Here is a 22,924-nt window from a genome sequence, read left to right as displayed (position 1 = left end):
ACAGAGTAGGGATACACAGAGACCTAGTAGAAGGAAAGAAAGCACATTCAATAAATTATTAAATACCAACTAATAGTAGGATTTCAAAGGACAGGTCTTTAAGAAATTTGAATTCTGATACAAGTAAAACAATTTCCAAGCATTAGATTCTATATAAGCACACAAAAGTTAGTTATTACCAGAAGGTTGTACCTCATCATAAACAGGCTTTATTTTGTTTATTTTTCTCATACCCTTAAGCTGCTAAAATATAAATTTGATGAAGTCCCTTCCTTGTCATTGAATTCTGTGGAGTTTTATTTGTGAGAAAAGAATGTTTCCCTTTCAGAAGTGTTGGCTTGAATTAGAAAAATGCTTTATTATGTGCATTGCAAACCTACTTATTTACCACAGCTAGACAGAGACTCCTTCTTACTTTGTCATGCAGCTGCTTGTTTTTAAACAAATTTTGCCAAGAGACATAAACCAGATGGCCCTCTTCAAGGGTATACTGTGAGCCGTGATAGTCAGCTTATGGTACTTTCAAGTAGCCGACAGCTGGGTATGGAAAGTCATGATGCTATTCAGAAATCCAACTTCCAAGGATGCCAAAGCACAAGGAGACTCTCAAGTTGGTAAATAAAACTCTGACTTCAAGTTAGTTTTAATACACTAAATACAATAATTTTTTCAGGGGTCTTTAAACATCTGCTTTAAAATACCAGTTTTTCTTGGTAAAATAGAAGACTCTTGAGAGTCCCTTTGACAGGAAGGAGATCAAACCAGTCAGTCTTAAAGGAAATCAACCCTGAATATTCATTGGAAGGACTGATGCTGAAGCTCCAATACTTTGGCCAACTGATGCAATGAACTGACTCATTGGAAAAGACCCTGCTGATGGGAAAGACTGAGGGCAGGAGGAGAAGGGGATGACAGAAGATGAGATGGTGCGGATGGCATCACTGACTCAATGGACGTTAGTTTGAGTAAACTCCAGGATATGGTAAAGGACAGGGAAGCCTGGAGTGCTATGGTCTATGGGTTGCAAAGAGTCAGACACAACTGAGCGACTGAACACAACAAAATAGAAGAACCCATGTGAATTGTATTAGAGATTAAACTTGTGGAAAAATGGATTCAGAATACATTTTCAGGTGGAATCAAAAAGCTGGAGATTGGGCTTTCTCTAATAGTTAGATATCCACAATCAAAAAAGTTTACTGATGCTGTAATATTCTACTCTGGTAGTGTATTATTTTATATTGTTGTTCCCAATTCTATTCTGTAGTATTATCATGTATCTCGTTCTTGACATGGCCTCATCGTAAGCAGAGTGCATTCCTCTGCTCCTGCACTTTGGCTTGTCACGTGACTTGCTTTGACCATTGGATGTGAACCTAAAGAGGCACTTTGTCAATTTCAAGTTAAGGTCTTTAGAACCATTACGTGTTTCTGTTTGCCCTTCTGAGAACTTCCAGACTGTTCCATGGAAGCATATGTACCAAGTACCTGCTGCCATTCCAACCTTGGCCCCAGAGGAAAACACACAGATCAGGTCTATTCATTCAACCTACAGTCCCACAGGCTAAAAAAAGAGCCTTACTTTCCAAGCATGAGAATAATTACTCAGTTATTTGGGAGTGTGTTTGTTACACAGAATTATTATGGCAGTATCTGACCATTGCTGGCAAACTTTGTTAAGGGTCCAATGGAAAGGTACTTTGGGTCACTCTTACATTACTGGGTGGTAGGTGAAAAGGGATAAGACAAATATGAGAGCTGACATAAATGTCCTAATCATGGTGTTACTTTATAGAAGGTCTCCATAAAGATTACAGAACTGTACATCTGCTTATCTCAGAATGCCTTCAAAACAGATAATGGCAACTCTTGATTTTAAATGTTATCTCTTATTATTAGAGGAAGGCAAATGAAACAAAAACATGCAGCATTTCAAAAGAAGCTAAACATACATCATTCACGTTTTGTAAAAAATTTACAACTTACATTGATTCAAACATAAAAATTATTCAAATAGTAAGACTTTTTAAATGTCCATCTATTATTTCTAAGTATCTAACCATTCTAGGAAACCACATAGGATATTCCAAAATGTGTTGTTTCAAGCAGAAATGCCTCAGAAACCAAATCTTTAGCTTGTAATGGGCAGTTTTCCCTTGAGGAAATTGATGTTTTCAAGAGGAATTTGAGACTGTCCATGGATAAACTAAAACTAATAAGAAAATAATTCTTGTGAAAATTGCCTTACAGGCAAGAATTTGTGATTCTCACAGAGTAAACAGATTTTTTTAAAGTGTTAGAATTTTGTAATGGTAACAAATCACACTCTCCCCACCAACAGCAGAAGTTAAAATAAGCAAGCAAGTAAGCAAATGAACAAAAAGTTTGTTGCCTTCCACCAGAAAGTTATGTTGACTTTAGTAGCTAATGGGTATATTTATCTTATAAGAGTCTATTCACTGCTCTCAAATACCATAATTATAAGAACATATCAAGATCTCAGATTATTCTTGTATTGCTATATCTATACTTCAAAGTCATAATTCAGCTTCATTACATAAAAATGAAAATAAATATGAGGAAATTTACCCTCCATAAATATGCTATTGAATAAACTAAAATGGAAATGAAATTCTTGGTAAATAAAAAAACCCAGAAATTTATTCATTCCAAAATATTATAACTTCAGAGTGAGAAGCTTATCATTTTCTTATAAGGATTCATCAATTTAAGAATTAATATGTACTGAGCAGCTATCATATTATACTGTTTTATATATTATAAATATATTTTATATAAAAATAAAATATTTTATATTTTATAAAAAATGTTTTATATATTATATATTATACTGTGTTTGCTTAGGGGTGACAGAAGGTATATGGTACAGTTTCTGTCCTGTAGGAACAAAATGGATGGTAAATAATTGCACACAGTTATCTAAGACATACAAACTTATGAGAAGCACTTCTAAGAGCAGTGCACAGAGGATTCTAGAACACAGAAAGTGAAATAATTGATTGAGATGAGCAAATGATTACAAATAGTGATATTTGCATTTGGTCCTGAGTGATAAACAGGACTTTGACTAGTACCAAAGAACAGACAGGGTTTCTCAAGCAACTGAAGGGATTCTTAAATACTTGGCTTTGCAAAGCACCTGATAGAATCATGGTTTATTTTTCTACAATATATTGAATGTGAATATACCACCTTCCAAATACATCTCTTTGAAACACTGTGGTTTCAGATACAAGAGTTTAAAATGTGTGTGTGTGTGTGTGTGTGTGTGTGTGTATACACCCTTGTTTCTGCTATTAAAGATTGACACATATGAAACACAGAATATAATCCTTGAACATATGAAATCCTAATGAAATACATAGGGGCAGAGAGATAAGAATTCATAACTTGGGTCAAAATATAGGCTCTTGCATATATTCCTATGTGATCTTGGGACAATTATTTGTTCCCTCTAAACCTCAAGTTCCTTATCTGAAAATAAGGTTCTCCTGAAGGTGAAATCATATATGTAAAGCACTGAATACCTGTCTGGCATGAAGGTGTTACTAAAACAGAAGCGCTTTACTTTTAAGTAACACCCATGTTACATGTCCAGAAAAGGGGATGTCCTGAAGATTCAGTGCATTGTCATAATTTTAGCTTTAGTCTCGGATCCTTATTTTATGGTGGATATTCTTGGAGTCAGTGATCTAAACCACTACAACTTACAGATATGACTCAACTTTAGTCAAAGAAAGTAAGTAGAGAATATGTAACCTAGGTGCACTGTGAAAACCAATTATCCATGTCTTTACTCAGCTAAGCTGTGGCTTTGTTGGAAAGGGGTAAGAGTCAAGCAAAAAATAATTAATTAAACTTTGTTTTGAAGTTATGGAGAGATAGAACAAATGGGTATTGGGCAATGATGAAAACCTTTTACTTTTATATTGGCAGAATTCAGGAAGTCGCAGTAAGCTGTTTACTCAATCAGAGCTCATAAAATTATGAAAGAATGCAGGGAAAGAAAATAATGCTCAACAAAGCTATATTTTTGACATATTTCTTGTGTGCACTCATGCTAAGTAGCTTTAGTTGTGTCTGATTCCTTGCAACCCTATGGACCACAGCCTGCCAGGGTCCTCAATCCATGGGATTTTCCAGGCAAGAATACTGGAGTGTGTTACCACGCCCTCCCCCAGGGGATCTTACCGACCCAGGGATCAAACCCACGTCTCCTGTGTCTCCTGCATTGGCAGGTGTGTTCTTTATCACTAGCGCCACCTGGGAAGGTCATGTATTTCTTAGGGCTCTTTAAAAAACACAACAAAAGACATTTTCTCTATATACACATTAAAGACTGTTAGTTCTCTTCCAATATCCATGCTCCCACTTCTCTACAGTTCAGTTCAGTCGCTCAGTCGTGTCTGACTCTTTGTGACCCCATGGACTGCAGCACTCCAGGCTTCCCTGTCCATCACCAACTCCCAGAGCCTACTCAAACTCACTTCTCTATAACTGTATATTTTGGGGCAGAGTACATCATATTCAGGAATAAATGCAACATTTCCTAGTCTCCCTTGCAGCTTTGGTGTAGTCATGTGACTGATTTAGGCCAATAAAGTATAAGTGTAAATAAAATGTGGCAACTCCCAGGGAACTTCCCTAAAAGACTATTGGTATGAATCCTTCGCCCCTTCTTCCTACCTCTTTCCAACCTACTTCCTGGAATGTGAACATGGTGGGTGCTCCATCTTGCAATGTGGAGATGAGGGCCCACATGATGAGCTAGATAGAACATAAGAATCAGTAGAGTCATCCTACCTGCTTGGACTGCATACTCCTAGGGTTTTAAGGAGAGAAATAAATGCTTCTTTCTTAGTGAAGGCATGGCTCCCTTGTGCTTCTGTTACCCTCAGCCAAAACAAATTCTAATTGATTAAGCAAATTTCTAGAAAAGCTACATTTAGTACAATTTTGATTTCTTCTAAAACTCACCTATCCTGTCTGGGGCGGGGGATGTGTGTGTGTGTGTGTGTGTGTGTGTGTGTGTGTGTGTGTGTGTGTATCTTTGGAGAAGGGGAATTTGTGGCATAATAAAACCAAGAAATATACAATGAGTAAAGTCAAATAGTGGCATTATTTCCAAAATGAGGCTAGTCTTATAGGTTTCAAGTTATTTTCTATACTAGAGCCTTTTTCCCTTTGGCAGTGATGAAAATACGAGTTTATTTAGATAAGAAACAAGCAAACTATAGCCCCCTGTACAATGAAAAAGTAGAATCATCTATGGTGAAGAATGGAAATGTGTGTCTACAGCTATCCTGGGAAACAAAAATATTCAATTACTTTGAGAAAAAGATTCAGGATATTGATCTATGGTTAACTCTGAGATTATGTGAATTTTATATCTAGTCAATTTCTTATCTGAAGCAAGTTTTAAACTAACCTCTAAGTGAACTGTAAAGATTTATAAGAATCTGAAAATGTTAAAGATATAAGGCAAAATGATCCTGTATGAAATGGCGATCATAAAAAGCAAATCACTCTGCAATTCTTGAGTGCTTTGAACTAGCAAGAGGAACATATAGAAGGTAAGCTGATGGGCAGAAACAAACTTATATTTAATACATTTCAAAAAGCCCTTTTATTAAATAAATACAACAGATCCCTTTCATTCAATTCCTTCACCAACTCTCCTCAACGACTAAAAAATTCAAATAAATTGTATGTAAACAAAGACATATAAACCAAAGACTAGTTTAGGTATCTAATTCAAATGACACTGTATCATGAATGGCTTGCTTTTTAGACAGAGTTTCAAACACTAGGATTGCAGAATAAAGATCTCATTTGTTGACCATTGGCTTGTTTTAATGAGATGGTTTGATAGTCACTATGTTAACATTAAATACTTTCTAACATCAACTATATGAGATTAACCTTTTGTGGTTTATAGCTTTGCCTCTGGTGGTAAAACCTCCAAGTAATTGGCATCAGAAGTCAAATCATACACTTCATTTTGGGCTTCTGGGTAGAAACAAAAGACTCCTTTATTTGGCTCACAATTGCTGTCTCAGTGGTGTGCAAGGTACAACAACTGGTCTGTGAAAGATATGCACAATAGCTAGGGATTAATTTAGATTTTACAGAGCCCCAGCAGAAATATAAACACTTTTAGAGAGTAGCATGACAAAGAAGCTAGTAGGCAGGAAGGGGTGATCCCTAATTGAAATACGCAAGAGGAAATAGGCCAGAGAAGGCAGTGTAGAGGCTGAGCTTCATGCATAGAAATTATAGCAAATGACAGGTTAGTAAAAGATTTGCCTTTTCTAAAGTTTTGATGATTTATTTTTGGCATATAAGATAGATCAATGTTGTCAAATTATAGTTTTCATCATCATTATCATCAAATAGTATTTATTAACCAAATGTGCTCTACAGGGAATTGTACTAGGAGGCAAAAATGATATGGTTTCTGACTTCCAGTAACCAATAAAATAAAACTGACCAATCAATGTAGACAAATGGAGGGGAGCAGATAGAGAACAAGATGCTTAACAGGGAAACACTTTAAGCTTAACAATAAGCTTTTAAATATTTCCAATGTTTAGGTGAATTGGTGAGTATATATGTGTGTCTATGTATGTTTCTTAATATATCTGTGGAGATAAAAATATATTTTCTCGACATGGATAACTAAGTTCTAAAAATGAATTTTATGGAATCAATTATTTAATAAGTGCTGATTTTCAAAAACATATTTGATTTTGAAAATCAAAACAGAAGCCTTCCCCATACACCATGGTCTCAACAGCATGAAAAAGTGGGACATAAACGTAGAAACTGTCATATTCCTCAATTTAACACATCTACCTCTGCAGGGTCCCCATGAATGAATGGATGAGAATACTCTCCCCTGGTCAGTACAAAAACAATTGTAAAATGAGATGTAAAAAAAAAAAAATCCATATTCAGTTTTTTTTTTTTTTTTAACTCTTACTTCTTAATTCTACCAAGTTCAAAAAACCACAGTAAAATTATGCCCTGGCACTTACACATATACCTGGGAGGAGAAATGAAGATCCAATCTGGCATGGATTTTTTTAGATTTAGTAGAGACTAATTCTAAGACTGCAATGTTGATCTTTCCTGAGTTGTCAGGATCCTGTGTGTGCTTCTCATGTGTCTTCCCAACTACATATGGCATTGTGACAAATAGAAGAGGCTGCTAATGCTGCTATAGCTGAATGTCTCATTTAGGAACAAACAATTCTGGAAAAGCTCCCAGATTATACATCTGTCCCTCTAGCTTCCACTTTAGAGGAGAAAACTGTATGGAGATGCCATAAGGATTAATATAATATTCTTTCCCTCTGTGAGTACTGTATGGTTATTTCCCTCACCTTGACATGAGAGAAAAATATTTACTGAAAGCTTCAGTAGAAAAATTACCAGTGAGATAGCCAACACTTATGGGAAAGTTGCATGTGGAATGGGCTTGCAGAATGGCATGCTTGTCCCCCAGAATCTGAATACAGAGGCGATCAAGGCACTTTCTCTTCAAATCCAATTTCTTTCATTTATATTTTTGTTTTCTCTCCTTTCATTTCTTCATTTTTTTCATTGTCTCATTTTCCTTCATGTATTACAAATGGCAGTGAGAGTCTGTGAGCACATTAATACTGTGGGCTTGACACAGACAGAGCTAAACAAAGGAGAAATCCCCAGGGAAGCATTTCCAGCTCTCCTATCTCCAGCATCCTGTTGACAAGTGGCACTGTGCTCCCAGCATTCAGGAAATCGTTCTCTAGAGCAGTGGTGCCCACAAACTTAAGAGTCTGTACTGATCAATTATAAACCTTTCAGAGGCCCATGGGGAAATGCCAAAAATAACACAATGTAATGTACTTTTTCTTAAAACTCCATCTTTTTCAAAACATTCTGAGGTTAGGGCCTTCTTGTACTTAAAAATGTGTTAACTATTTTAAAAATTTTAAGTGTAAATTTCATTTGAGTAAAGCATACACACAGAAAAATATAAAAATCACAAGTATATAGTTCTATACACTTTCTTAAGGGAAATTATCAATGCAACCAGTATCCAGATGAATAAATAAAACATTACTCAAACCCCAGAACTTGCCCCTGTCCTTGTTAATTACTACTCCCCACAAAAATAACCATACCTGAACTTTAACCCTTGATAGGCCTTTTTTTGAGCTTTATTTCAATAAAATCATACAACATATATTCTTCTGTGTCTGGCTTCTTTAACACAACATAGCTTTTATTATTTCTTACTTTATGAAAAATCATTGGTAATAGAATTTGATTTCTTAAATGTCCTTATACTGTCAGACCAGAATCTTGTTGTTACACAATAATGCCATCTTATGGCTATAGAGCAATTTGTAGTCTACAAACTACTTTTGCTTTCATTATCTTACTTGATTTGTGCTATCCTCTAAGACTTGGGGAGTAATTTCCTGAAAATCAGACAAATTTGTTAATGGTTTGAGGGCTAGAAAAGGTGGTATCTGAAAAAAAGACAACAAGGTATCTGTATTGGTATTGGTCAGCCCTCCTTAAGTGCTTTTGGAAACAAGGAAAGTACATTGCTTCTCTAATACTAGGTAGATATTATGTTAATTGTTTCATTTTCATGTGTTTCTTTTAGCAACAGTAAGTAATCCACTAAGAAATAGATGGAAACAGCATTTAGCATCAGTTAATTTCTCATTAAATTAAATATTTATGTATTTATATATGTAAATACATGTTTCTATCTATATGGATTATCTATCCATATACATGGATATGTACATGCACACATGTGGTTCATGGATTTAACATTTACTGCCCTATCTGTGTTTCCATGGAAAGGACTCACTTTTAATAATTTGAGGATTTGATACTTTCCTGAGGTACAAGTTGAAATTCTATTTGCTGGAAGAAAATGTATGTAAGCAGGTCTCCTAGATAATGAGTAAGTCGTAACAAGTTAATCTGGATTTTAATTCTCTACTTGCATCAACATGGACAGTAATGTCTGTTTTACTCTATGACATTTAATAGAGGTGAGTTTTGCCATCATGGCACTTATGAATTCGGTGGTTAATGATGGTCTCAGAAGCTATGCCTCAGGAATGACAAGAGACTACTGCATTTTCTCCTGTTTGCAAATTACTTTTGAGTAAGCAATGCAAATATATTAGAGCAAAATATTTTGATGAAATAGAAATATGCAGATGTGCCATTGAAGCATGTGTTTGGGCAAGTCACTTAACATCGTTGTGGTTGACAAAGGTCCATCTAGTCAAAGCTATGGTTTTTCCAGTAGTCATGTATGGATGTGAGAGCTGTACCATAAAGAAAGCTGAGCGCCAAAGAATTGATGCTTTTGAACTGTGGTGTTGGAGAAGACTCTTGAGAGTCCCTTGGACTGCAAGGAGATCCAACCAGTCCATCGTAAAGGAGATCAGTCCTGAGTGTTCATTGGAAGGACTGACGCTGAAGCTCCAATACTTTGGCCACCTGATACAAAGAACTGACTCACTGGAAAAGATCCCAAGGCTGGGAAAGATTGAAGGTAGGAGAATGGGGACGACAAAGGATGAGATGGCTGGATGGCATCACCGACTTGATGGACATGAATTTGAGCAAGCTTCGGGAACTGGTGATGGACAGGGAAGTCTGGTGTGCTGCAGTCCATGGGATCACAAAGAGTCGGACAGGACTGAATGAACTGAACTGATAAAATAATGAATCAGGATAAAATCACTAAGGTATTTTCAAGCTCTAAAGAATCCTTCATTATTAATTATTAACTACCTATAATAGTTTGGATTATTAGTCAGCAAGTTTTTATTGTTCTTTCCTGTTCACTGTAGCAAGAGACTGCTTCCCCCATTCTACTGAAGTCAGGTTTGCTGTTGCCAGTAGAATGTGAGCAGCTTAATACAATCATAGGCCATACATGCTCTTAGGAGATTAGGCTTGGTTCATGCTCTGGTGATGTGTCATGAGAAGAGTATGCCCCTGGTCCTTCATATAAAGCCCAGAATAAAGACATAGGGAGGAAACACACATCCTGGGGCATAGCCCAGTTCACCCATCACTTGAAACAGCTGTCCAGCCACATTCAGCCTAAGTCAGCCAAAACACAGGCAACCTAAAGATCCATAAGCATGAGAACAAAGGCTTGTTTTAAGTTATAGAGTTTTAGGGGTGATTTGTATCACCATATTATGGCAATAGCTGAATGACACATTATCATAACTGGCTCATACCTGAAAATATACTAATGCCTTCTTACTGGTTCAAAGGTATTTTGTTTTAACTACAAGTTGACTTATTTGGACTTCCCTGGTGGCTCAGACAGTAAAGCGTCTGTCTACAATGTGGGAGACCTGGGTTGGATTCCTGGGTCGAGAAGTTCCCTGGAGAAGGAAATGGCAACCCACTCCAGTACTCTTGCCTAGAAAAATCCCATGGATGGAGGATCCTGGTGTCCATGGGGTCGCAAAGAGTCGGACATGACTGAGCAACTTAACTTTCACTGACTTATTTAAAAAACCAGTAGATTTTTGTTGAGAACCCAATATGAATGCTGTGCATTGCCTATTTAAGAATATATAGCCTCAATTTATGAGATAAATACAAATCAAAACTACAATTATGTACCACCTCACATGAGTCCAAATGACTCAATAAAAAGGCTACAATAACAAAAGCTTGAGAGGATGTGGAAAAAAGGGAAACCTCCTACACTGCTGATGGGAATGTACATTGGTACAGCCACTATGGAGAACAGTATGGAGGTTCCTTATAAACTAAAAATATAATTACCATATGATCCAGAAATCCCACTCCTAGGCATATATTCAGAAAAAAGCTCTAATTCAAAAGATGTACACATCTCAATGTGCACAGAAACACTCTTTACAGTAGCCAAGACATGAAAACAACCTAAATGTCCATCAACAGATGAGTGGATAAAGAAGGTGTGGTCCAAAAAAAAAAAAAAAAAAAAGGTGTGGTCCATATGCACAATGGAATACTACACATCTGTCAAAAGGAATGAAATAATATCATTTGCAGAACATGGCTGGACCTAGTGATTGGCATATCAAGTGAAATAAGTTATACAGAGAAAGACAAATATATGATATTACTTAAATCTGGAATCTAAAATATGACATAAATAAAATAACTTTACTTAGAAAGCAGAAACAGACTCACAGACATAGAAAACAAACTTATGGTTACCAAAGGGGAAAGAGGGTCAGGGGAGGATAAATTAGGAATTTGGGATTAGGAGATACAAACTACTACATATAAAACAGATAAACAACAAGGCCAGAATGTATAGCACAGAGAAATACATTCAATATACTCTAGTAAATCATTATAGAAAGGAATATGAAAAAGAATACATATATATGCATATATATATAACTTAATTACTTTGCCGTACATCATAAATTAGCACAACATTGTAAATCAACTCTATATTAATTTGAAAAAAGAACGTATAGATTCTAATTGATAAGGATTTAAGAATCTACCATTATATGGGCTTGGTGGGAGTTAAGTTCCTGACTACCACTACCACTCCAAAAAATGGAGCCCAAACTGCAGCTATTTATATTTCTTAACCCCTAATTAGAACCTAGTTATATGACTGATGCATTTGTATGGCCCTCCAGCAAAATTTGACCTACTGCCTGTCTTTATAAATAAAGTTTTATTAGAATAAACCATGCCCATTTGTATATGCATTGTCTAGGGTTTCTTTCACCCTTCAACAGAAGAGTTGAGTAGTTACAACAGAGATTATATGATCTGCAAACACTAAAATATTCACTAATTGGACCTTCAGAGGAAAAAAATAAGCAACTCCTTCTTTATCTGGCAATTCTGTAAGAAAATGTAATTCTAAAATTAGTGACACAAAAATAAGTAATAATTTTGATATTTTGGGGAAGTGATAGCTGCAACTGCTACAGAGGGGCAGTGGTATCTCTGGTGTGCCAGTGGGCCATGGCTCTGACTACAGTTTAAAATTCAGACTTGTCCTGCAGCTTGATGCTTGGTGTGTTTCTTTGTGCATATATCAATCTTCCTTGACAATTTCTGCCCATATTTACACCTGGATCCTAAGCCTTTCCATCGATTCCATGAGTTACCTGATATTCTTCTAATTATATAATTCTACCTAAGGTAATCGGAGTCTCTTTCTGTTAGTTGTAACTCAGAATCTTGAATGGTCCATTGACCTTGCTTTATTCCTGACTCGGAGTAAGATGTTCCTTTTCTACTCCCCAGGGATCTTGTTCTTGCCCTCCAGCATTGCTTGTATCTATCAACCTGTAATTTATTGGCTGTTTGTCCATTTTCTCTCTAGCACTGGGAGGTTCTTCAAATCAGGGACTGAATTTAAATCAGCTCTCTATGGTGCTCAGGAAAATGTGAGAGCATATAAGAAAGAATTAACAGGCATGAAGACTATCAGAGCCAGGAGACCATTATTTATAACATCAAAATTGCCGAACTTGACTGAGTCATTATGTAGAAGCAATACACTAAATACTCGACATACACTGTATCATTTAATCCTCATAACAACTCTATGACTTAGTAAATATTTTTGTCCCATTTTATAGATAAGGGAATTGTGGAGCATAAAGGTTAGGGAACTTGCTCAAGGACATAGAGCCAGTCAGGAGCAAAGCCAGGATATCAAAGCAAGTTGAACTCTAGGGTCTGTACTCACACACAATAACTTAAAACAGTTTTACCCAAGACTAGACTACAGTCACATGAAATTTAGCACCTCCTGACCAATTCCTAGAGAAGTCTAATTAGAGTAAAATGAGGATACTTTTCCAGCATCTGGATAAGTAAGGAGTGGGTCTACTGGGGTTAGTGACACTCCATCATTTGCCAGACATAGGAAAGAGCCCACCCAGATCTGTGGTGAGAATTCAGCTTACTCTCTCTATAGAATGGCGTTTGAGGATCTGCTTCTTTTCAAGTTTATGGTTGAAGGTAAACTGAAAGGTAAAGAGCTGCATGACTGTCAGAAGGAAATACCTAGCTCAGTGACAAAAGATGACTGACAGTGGGGGGGTGGGTAGTCTCAGAAAGCAGAAAGTCTCACCTCAGTCTTCCTGCAAGACTGGTCAGTGTCTATAGAAGCACATAGCCACTGCCTACCCAAGAGCCCTGAAAGTTCTTAGAGGATAGTGTTGGTGGCCTGGATAGCTGGAAGAAAACTCTGAGAGAAGACAATAGAGACACACACATTCTCAATGTGGAATGAGCACCCCAAAAGAGAGTGATGAAACTGACCTCATTGAGTAACTTGCAGAAGTTCATTTTGACTTAGTATGGGATACTGAGAGGTATATCATGATGGAATGATAAATTTGTTCTTTGCAGTATATACATAGGACTGCTGAGTTTCTTTCCCTTTATCAAGAATGGCTATGGATACCCTGGAACCAGCTGTTTTCCAGTAAGTTGAGATAAAACTATTAGACAGTCCAGGGGAAAATATTCTCAGCCTTCCTGGTGGGGGATTCAGTTCAGATACACTGAACATCCACTTCATGCTCAGTACTATCTTAGTCCTGAACATATCACATAAAATAAAGCATATCTCTGTCTTTCAGGAGCTTGTGCAGGAGACATAAAAGTAAAAAAAAGATATTGCTGTATAGTAAATTCTAGGAAAAGGTGACTTTGGAGTAGGGGCATCCCAGGTGGTACTGGTGGTAAAGAACCTGCCTGTCAATGCAGGAGATGTAAGAGACATGGGTTCGATTCCTGGGTTGGGAAGATCCCCTGGAGGAGGGCATGGCAACCCACTCCAGTTTTCTGCCTGGGAAATCCCATGGACAGAGGCACCTGGCAGGCTTTAGTCCACGGGGTTGTAAAGAGCTGGACACAACTGAAGTGATTTAGCACGCACCAACTCTATAGGTAGCCAGTGAGTCTGGCAACATTTGCAAATATATAAATTGTATGCTGATATTATGTTACATTGATGTTAAAATGATATCTAAGCTTCTAAGATAAACTAATATTTTAAGGATTTTAAGAAGGAAATAACATTTGACATGAGACTTGAAGGCAGGTAGGCCAGAGGGGGCAGAAGACATTTGGAAATCTTTAAATCAAGTTAATATTGCTAGAGCAGAATTCATAGGAGTTGTAGGCAGGCAGGAATTGATACACAGTGAGGTTGACATGAGCAGGGATCATGTGAAAGCCTTTTGTTCCAAATTAATGAATCTAGACTTTATTCTAACAGGAATGAGGTGATAGCACTTAAGTTCTCACACTTCAGAAAAACAATTCTGGATGAAAGATAATTGGGAGCAAAGAAGGCATGATCATTGGAAACACTGAGATTTATGCTAGAAGTATTGATTTAGGAGTCTAATGTAGTAAATTAAGAACAAAAATGAAGTAAAAACATCAAGAAATGGACAGATATGAGAGATATTAAAGAGGTTCCTTGTAATTATTAAAAATGATTTTATTTCCCCCAATAATAATGAAGAATACTGTCTTGAAACAACTCTTTGAAAGAAACTGCTTTAAGCCATTACAATTTTATTATGTTTCACCTAAAATTGGAAGAGGAAACAGCACCTTCTTGTGGTCTGAGGCTAAGAAATATATGTGAATTTTAAAAATTTGGTCAACAATTAGATATTGTAATTAAGAAGGCATGAAAAATTAATAATTTTAAATCAAATTCCTTGAGACAAAATACTATGGAGACATAAAATGTAAAAGATCACCTTCAAAACAGAAACAACACAGGAAAGTCAACTTTGTGTTGCTAGCTTATATTTCCAATATATTAATGTAAGTATATCAAACTATTATAAATCTATAGGATATAGAGTCGACCAAAAGTATATAAATTATACTGCACAATTATTTAAACCATCTCAACTCAATGACTAAATCGGTTTTGGCATGACCTGAAATTTTTGAGGATATTATAGTGTTCCAACATGATGCTAACTTTGGTTCTGAAAAATTTGTTGAATTCAGCTCATTAGTTTCAACTATATCACCATTTGTTCTGATTCCACTTACCTTTTTTCCAGTGATAGTGATACATCTCCCTCTCTTCTTCCCTATCTCTTTTTTTCATGAAGAGCATGGACATGAACTCTAGAATTCCTGGGAGATAGGTATAATCATGTCCTTTTAGTAAAAGGAAAGCGGTACCTACCCTTGTCGGTCCTTGTACATTTTGTTCACTCTTTCCCATTGGAAGTCGAGCCTGGAGAGAGCTTCCTGTAGCTTCGCCTTTTCCGGGGGTGTGGCGCTTTGCAATGCTGCCGCCTTCTTATTGTGAATGGCATCAATCCGACCTGAGATTTGTTGCAGGTTGTCTTTTATATTCTGCAATATTGAAATTGTAAAGCAAGTCAGAAATGATTCAGTTGTCTATGGAAAGAGAAGAAAGGAAATGTATCAACACCCAGAGTAACTAACAGTCTTGCATTTTTCATTTTCTGACTTTTAAAAGTCATTAGCCTCGAAGCCCACTGATTTCAACGTGCCCAATTTGAATGGGTAATTCAGTCTTCATCTTGATACTGGCAATCACTCCCTCTTTCTTAAAACTCTATCTTTGGCTTCTGTAACCTGAATTCTTCTTTTTTTTCTTCCACCTTCTTGTCTACAGCTTCTCAGTTTCCTTTACAGAATCTTTCTCCTCTTACTAATCTCTTAATATTGGAGTGCTCTAGCATAGATCTTTCCTGATCTATCTATATTACTTCCTATTTGGTCACATGACTTTAAATAATCTCTTTATTGCAATGCTCAAAATTCTCCAAGCTAGGCCTCAAATAGTACGTGAACCAAGAACTCTCAGATGTTCAAGATGGATTTAGAAAAGTCGGAGGAACCAGAGATCAAACTGCCAACAACCATTAGATCATAGAAAAATCAAGAGGATTCCAGAAAAACATCTACTTCTGCTTCATTGACTACACTAAAGCCTTTGACTGCGTGGATCCCCACAAACTGTGGAAAATTCTTAAAGACATTGGAAAATCAGACCACTTTATCTGACTCCTACAAACCTGTATGCAGGTCAAAAAGGCAATAGTTAGAACCAGACATGGAACAACAGATTGGTTCCAAATTAGGAAAGGGGTATTTCAAGGCTGTATAGTGTCACCCTGTTATTTAAGTTATATGCAGAATATGTCATGCAAGATGCTGGGCTGGATGAAGCACCAGCTGGAATCAAGATGGCCAGGAGAAATATCAATAACCTCAGATATGCAGGAAAAACCACCCTTATGGCAGAAAGCGAAGAGGAACTAAAGAGCCTCTTGATGCTGGCTTAAAAGTCAGCATTCGAAAAAGTAACATTATGGCATCTGGTCTCATCAGTTCAGTTCAGTTGCTCAGTCGTGTCTGACTGTCTGTGACCCCATGAACTGCAGCACGCCAGGCCTCTCTGTCCATCACCAAATCCCAGAGTCCACCCAAACCCATGTCCATTGAGTCGGTGATGCCATCCAACCATCTCATCCTCTGTCTTCCCCTTCTCCTCCTGCCCTCAATCTTTCCCAGCATCAAGGTCTTTTCCAATGAGTCAGCTCTTCGCATCAGGTGGCCCAAGGATTGGAGTTTCAGCTTCAGCATCAGTCCCTCCAATGAACACCCAGGACTGATATCCTTTAGGATGGACTGGTTGGATCTCCTTGCAGTTCAAGGGACTCTCAAGAATCTTCTCCAACACCACAGTTCAAAAGCATCAATTCTTTGGCACTCAGCTTTCTTTATGGTCCAACTCTCACATCCATACATGACCACTGGAAAAACCATAGCCTTGACTAGATGGACTTTTGTTGGCAAAGTAATGTCTCTGCTTTTTAATATGCTGTCTAGGTTGGTCATAATTTTCCTTTGGTCCCATCACTTCATGGCAAATAGATGGGGAAACAATGGAAACAGTGACAAACTTTATTTTCTTGGACTTCAAAATCACTACAGACGGTGACTGCATCCATGAAATTAAGGGGTGGGATGGGGAAGATGGGAGGGAAGTTCAAAAGGGAGGTGATATATGTATACCTATGGCTGATTCTTGTTGAGGTTTGATAGAAAACAACTAAATTCTGTAAAGCAATTATCCTTCAATTAAAAAAATTAATTAAATTTTAAAAAGACCCCTGCTGCTTGGAAGGAAAGCTATGGCAAACCTAGACAGCATACTAAAAAGCATACACATTACTTTGCCGAAAAAGGTCTGTATAGTCAAAGCTATGGTTTTTCCAGTAGTTATGTACGGATGTGAGAGTTGGAGCATAAATAAGGCTGAGCACTGAAGAATTGATATTTTTGAACTGTGGTGTTGGAGAAGACTCTTGAGAGTCCCATGGACTACAAAGACATCAAAACAGTCAGTTCTAAATGAAATCAACCCTGAATCTTCATTGGAAGGACTGATGCTGAAGCTGAACCTCCAATCCTTGGGCCACCTGATGTGAAGAGCTGACTCATTAGAAATGACCCTGATCCTGGGAAAGATTGAATGCAGGAGGAGAAGGGGACAATAGAGGATGAAATGGTTGGATGGCATCCCCGACTCAATGGACATGAGTTTGAACAAGCTCCGGGAGATGGTGATGGACAGGGAAACCTGGCATGCTGCAGTCCATGGGGTTGCAAAGAGTTGGACATGACTGAGTGACTGAACAATAAATATGACAATGACTTTCCAACTTATATCTCCAGCCATGACCTCAACTCTGAAATCCATACTCATACTTCCAACAACTTTCTTGACACTTGGATGTCTCAGGAGCATCTCAAACTTAACATAGCCCCAGCCACATTCTGAACAGCATCCCCTTATCCTTTTCTTCCCATTATTTTCCTCATTTCAGTAAATGACATATCAATTAACAGTTATTCAGGTTGAAAACCTTGGAATCCTCCTTGATCCTTCTTTTTTAACCTCTATATTCATATTACTGGATGATCCTATAGACTCTACTTCCAAGAACATGTCCAGAATTTGACCTCTTCTCATCATCTCCCTTGTTATAACTGATATAAGCTACCCTTGTCTCTCACCTGGATTATTTCAATTCCTACCTAAATGACCCTCCTGCTTGTTACCTTGACCCTCTCCCATCAATTCTCCACACAACAGCCAAAGAAATTTGTATGAAACAAAAATCAAATCATAGTACTTCACTTCTCAAATGCTTCTTATCAAATGTAGTGTTTGCCCACAAGGCACAACTTGTGGGATGTTGGTTCCCTGAAAAGGGATTAAACTCAGGCCCCAGCAGTGCAAGTACCGAGTCCTAGGCACTGGACCAGGGAAGACCCAAACCCAGAATCTCCATCAGGGCCTACAAAGTTCTGCACAACTTGGTTGTATGCTGCCCGCCATTCCATTCTTACTTTTTCCTTAGTCTCCTCCAAAAAGTGAAAGTTGCTCAGACTCTTTGTGACAGCACGAACTATACAGTCCATGGAATCTCCAGGCCAGAATACTGGAGTGGGTAGCCTTTCCCTTCTCCAGGGGATCTTCCCAACCCAGGGATCAAACCCAGGTCTCCCGCATTGCAGGTGGATTCTTTACCAGCTGAGCCACCAGGGAAGCCCTCCTCCAAGTGCACACCATTTCAGCCTCATTTGCCTCTGTGTTCCTCAAACATGCTGAATGTACTCTTGCTTTGAGGTTTCTGCATTTGCTGTTCTTTCTGCCAAAAATAATTCTTCCCTCCAAGAAACTTAAATGACTGCTTTCCTTACTTCTTTTTCATATCAGAAGAGCCTTCTCTACCTTTCCATTTTAAGTAGCAGCCCTGAGTGCTCTCTTTTCCTTGTTTGTTCATTTTCCTTCATGGCCTTTATGACTAATATGAGATTACCTATCTCTTAGTTTCTCTGTATCACTAGACTAGACCCTATGAGTGCAGGGTTTCCAGAGCTCAGACACATGCCTGGTACACTGTATGTACCCAGTGCATTTGTGTTGAATAAGTTAAAGTATCACAAAAATCAGCTCCATAATTTTTAAACATAGATTGTATTGAAGGGGGAAAAAAACGCAGTGTCATTATATAATAATTAAAAAAATATAACAGTGTTCAAAAAATGCCAAAATCTTCCATATTTGTCTAGACTTGCAAGTATGAATTTGGTTATTTTGCTTATCCGAATTGTCAAAGACAAGTCAATTGACTAAACATTTACTGAGTTCTTCTATGTATAAGGATCAATACTTGTTTTGAGTAAGTTTTGAATTGGTCTTATTGAGGTGGTAAGGGAGGGTGTGGTTCAGAAAACTGAAGGAAATCAGTGTAGAAATCCCAGCTAAATGTTCAGAAATTATTTGATGAGTGATCTAAATGGTACCAAATGTTTTTTCAAAGTTCAGAAAAGGAATGAATCATATATGTGGTTACAAGCCACGGAAAGGGCTCATAAAGGAAGTAAGATTTGGGGTAGATATACATAGCTGAGTAGCTGAAGTGAGAAGGATGTCATACTTAGCAGCTAATACACATGCAAAGACAGGAAACATGAGCAGTCATATCTGACTTTTCAGAAATGTATAGGATCAGGGAAGATGGGTCCGGAAATAGCAGCTGGAGATGATTAACAATGTGCTTTAACAATACTGCATGTAATTCAGTAGACAGTGGGGAACCGTCTCACACATACACAGACATGTACATGAATTTCAAATACATACAAAAGCAGAAAAGAAAAAAAAGAGAAAACAATACAAATAGCCCCCATGAATCTATCATCCACTGCCAACACTTATAAAACCATAGACAACACTGTTTCACTGTATATGTCCACTCATTCACGTCCTCAACTGTATTATTTTGAACAAATTGATATAATATTTTATACCCCTATCCAAAAAGTCTTCAGCATGTTTCCAATATACATGAATTCTTTTCAAGGAAAGCACACACAGCACTGTATTCTACATCTCAAAACTTCAAATACTATTAATGTAATAAAAAATCTAGTTGGCCTTCATATTAGAGTTGAATTGAGAAAGTGGTTTAGGAAGGAAACTTGGCAGAAGTCAGTGACTGTGTATTGAGTAAAGAGGAAGAACGACTCTAGCTCCTAGGTTTCTGTCCTGAGCATCTGAATGAATACTGGTATCTGAGTAAAAGGACTACAGATGGATGAACAGGTTCTGTGTGTACATGCTTGTGTGTGTATGTGTGTGTTTGTGTGTGTATGATGACAATGAAAAGCCTTTGGGTCATCAGACTATAGATATTCAATAGGCAGCTGGCATCAGATTTTGAGAAGGGGAAATGAGATGACAAATATAGTTGGGTCATATATCTTCTCCCATCTCCACATGTTCTAGGCTTTCTGAGCAAAGAACACTGGTATCTGGGTTAAAGGACCATTGAACAGCAAATATACCTTGGAGCTGAGATTAGTGTATTATTCCAGGGAGACCCAGAAGCTTCCTTGGATTCCTTTGCCTACATTCCAACTTACCTTCTGAGAATGACAGACAGAGACCTGCCCCCCTCTCTGGAGAGGAGAGCAAAGGTCTCTCTCTGTTTCTCTATCTTCATCCCCTCTCTCCCTTCTGACACCCAAGTCCCTCCATGCCTCTCTTTCTGTCTTTATCAGATATGCCGACTCCCTTATATAAGCTCTGATGTTTCTGATACTGAGTTTTGTCTCTTATACTGTAACCCATAGATGCACAGGTAAACATCTGGCCCTCACCTCACGTCTCATGGGGACGTGTGCTAAGATGCTCTTGAGTAATCACTTGTGTGTTCTCTGATCCAGAGATCATATGCTTTCTGTCAGGATAAATAAATAAAGTAGACCCTTGAATAACATGAGGGTTAATCCATGTATAATTTATAGTTGGCCCTCAACATCCATGGTTGCTCGGCATCTGTGGATTTGTCCAATGACAGATTGTATAGTTCTGTAGTACTCTTGCCTGGAAAATCCATGGATGGAGGAGTCCGGTAGGCTGTAGTCCATGGGGTCACTAAGAGTCAGACACGACTGAGTGACTTCACTTTCACTTTTTATTTTCATGCATTGGAGAAGGAAATGGCAACCCACTCCAGTGTTCTTGCCTGGAGAATCCCAGGGATGGTGGAGCCTGGTGGGCTGCCGTCTATGGGGTCGTATAGAGTCAGACACGACTGAAGCAACTTAGCAGCAGCAGCAGCAGTAGTCAAAGCGAAAGTGTTGGCTGCTCAGTTGTGCCTGACTCTTTGCGACCGCAAGAACTGTAGCCTGCCATGCTCCTCTGTCCATGGAATTTTTCAGGCAAGAATATTGGAGTGGATAGTCATTCCCTTCTCCAGGGGATCTTCCTGACCCAGGGATTAAACCTGGGTCTCCTGCATTGCAGGCAGATTTGTCTAATGTCTGAGCCACCAGGGAAGCTCAGCTCTATAGAATTTTCTATGGAAAACATAAAAAGGCTATTTTCTGTGTTGGCATGCCTTCCTTTCCCTCATATGGTAATCCTTGGTCTCTCAGATAAATATCCTGAACACAGAGTTAAATTGACTTGCTTAACAACAACAACAAAACCCAGGCTGTTCAAGAGTCAACTGTATAAACATAAAAACTAAACAAGTATCAATAAAATGAATATGTTGGCCAACTCTCAAGCAAAATCGGGGAGGATCTCAGCCATGTCTGAAATGGAGACGAGGCTACACAGGGAATGCCTGTTGCTGAGCCTGCACCTTCCCAGTCAGACTGGTGGAGTTTGCTTCAGAGTCTGCCTTCATGACTGTGGTGCATGAGGACTTGCCTTGGGGGAAGACGAATCTACAGAAGCTGGTGAGGAGATAGATAATGTCATTTGTAAGGGGAAAGTCAGTGCTTACCTTGACACCCTAAGGAAAACAGTTGTGTTGTCAGGTCTGCTAGTCCTCTAGACATGATGGTTATGGGTGGTGTGAATGAATTTCAGAGACAGCGGGGGTAGGGAAGAGGGAGAGACTATTTATACAATTCCCCGGTGTTGTCTTCAAGTCCATGAATACCTTGTGATTAGAAGGTTTCAAGGTTTTTGTTGTTGTTGTTAAGCAAGTTAATTTAATTCTGTGGTCAGGATATTTATCTGAGAGACCAAGGATTCCCATATAAGGGAAAGGAAGGCATACCAACACAGAAAATAGTCTGTGACATTACTCTTCTGGAGAAAATGCAGGATATAACTGTTCTGCCTGTGTTACATACAGAATGGCTAGTCAGTGGAATAGAGTAGATATTGTTTAATTGTAGGAGAGATGGGAAAACTGCTCAGAAATGTTTGTTAGAGTAAAACCGTGAAATTTTGCCTAAGGATGAACCTTTGTGGAAAGCAGACATAAAGGGTGGAGATGAATATGTCCAAAGAGCAGATCTCATCAGACCTTGGAGAAGAACCAGAAGTGTAATGCATATATTTTCAAACCAAAGGAAGAATGAACATCAAGAGAGAGGGAGGGAGCTGCCAACAAGTCAAATGCATCTAGAAACAGGAGTAAAAGGTCAACTGTGGGTATGTGGGAGGTGACTGGTGATCTTATCAAGAGCACTCTCAGCATCTTGAAAGTGTGGAAATGTAACTCTGGACAGAGAAGACTGTGTTCCAATGTCATCCTCTTTCACTAAAAAATTGAAAATAACCTAGTACGATGCTACGGTTTGTTTTATTTCACATAAGACACTTCTTTATGGAGGAAAAGTTTAATAAAATGAAAACAGATACTATAACAAAAATGTTTAAAAAACAGGATGGATCTTGGATATGTTATCAATGCCTTAGAGGTCACTGCACTCAAGAAAGCCTCTTACATTCTTTCTTTCTTTTATTCACCTGGTAAAATTTCACTCTGAGCCTAGA

The 22,924-nt window shown here is 38.0% G+C and overlaps 1 protein-coding gene across 5 annotated transcripts in view; it reads right to left on the bottom strand.

The window, feature by feature from the left end:
* DMD (dystrophin) overlaps positions 1-22,924 on the bottom strand; it is a 2,389,494-nt gene that overhangs the window by 1,252,893 nt on the left and 1,113,677 nt on the right. For all 5 annotated transcript variants that reach the window (XM_055564496.1, XM_055564495.1, XM_055564498.1 and 2 more), the window contains one exon: positions 15,260-15,432. In XM_055564496.1, the coding sequence (XP_055420471.1) occupies positions 15,260-15,432 (173 nt within the window). The remainder of the gene's footprint in view (positions 1-15,259; positions 15,433-22,924) is intronic.

Source organism: Bubalus kerabau, chromosome X (assembly GCF_029407905.1).
Source record: "Bubalus kerabau isolate K-KA32 ecotype Philippines breed swamp buffalo chromosome X, PCC_UOA_SB_1v2, whole genome shotgun sequence".
Lineage (NCBI taxonomy): Eukaryota > Metazoa > Chordata > Mammalia > Artiodactyla > Bovidae > Bubalus > Bubalus kerabau.
Note: the sequence above shows the minus strand (reverse complement) of the source record. Positions and strands in the feature narration are given on the sequence as shown.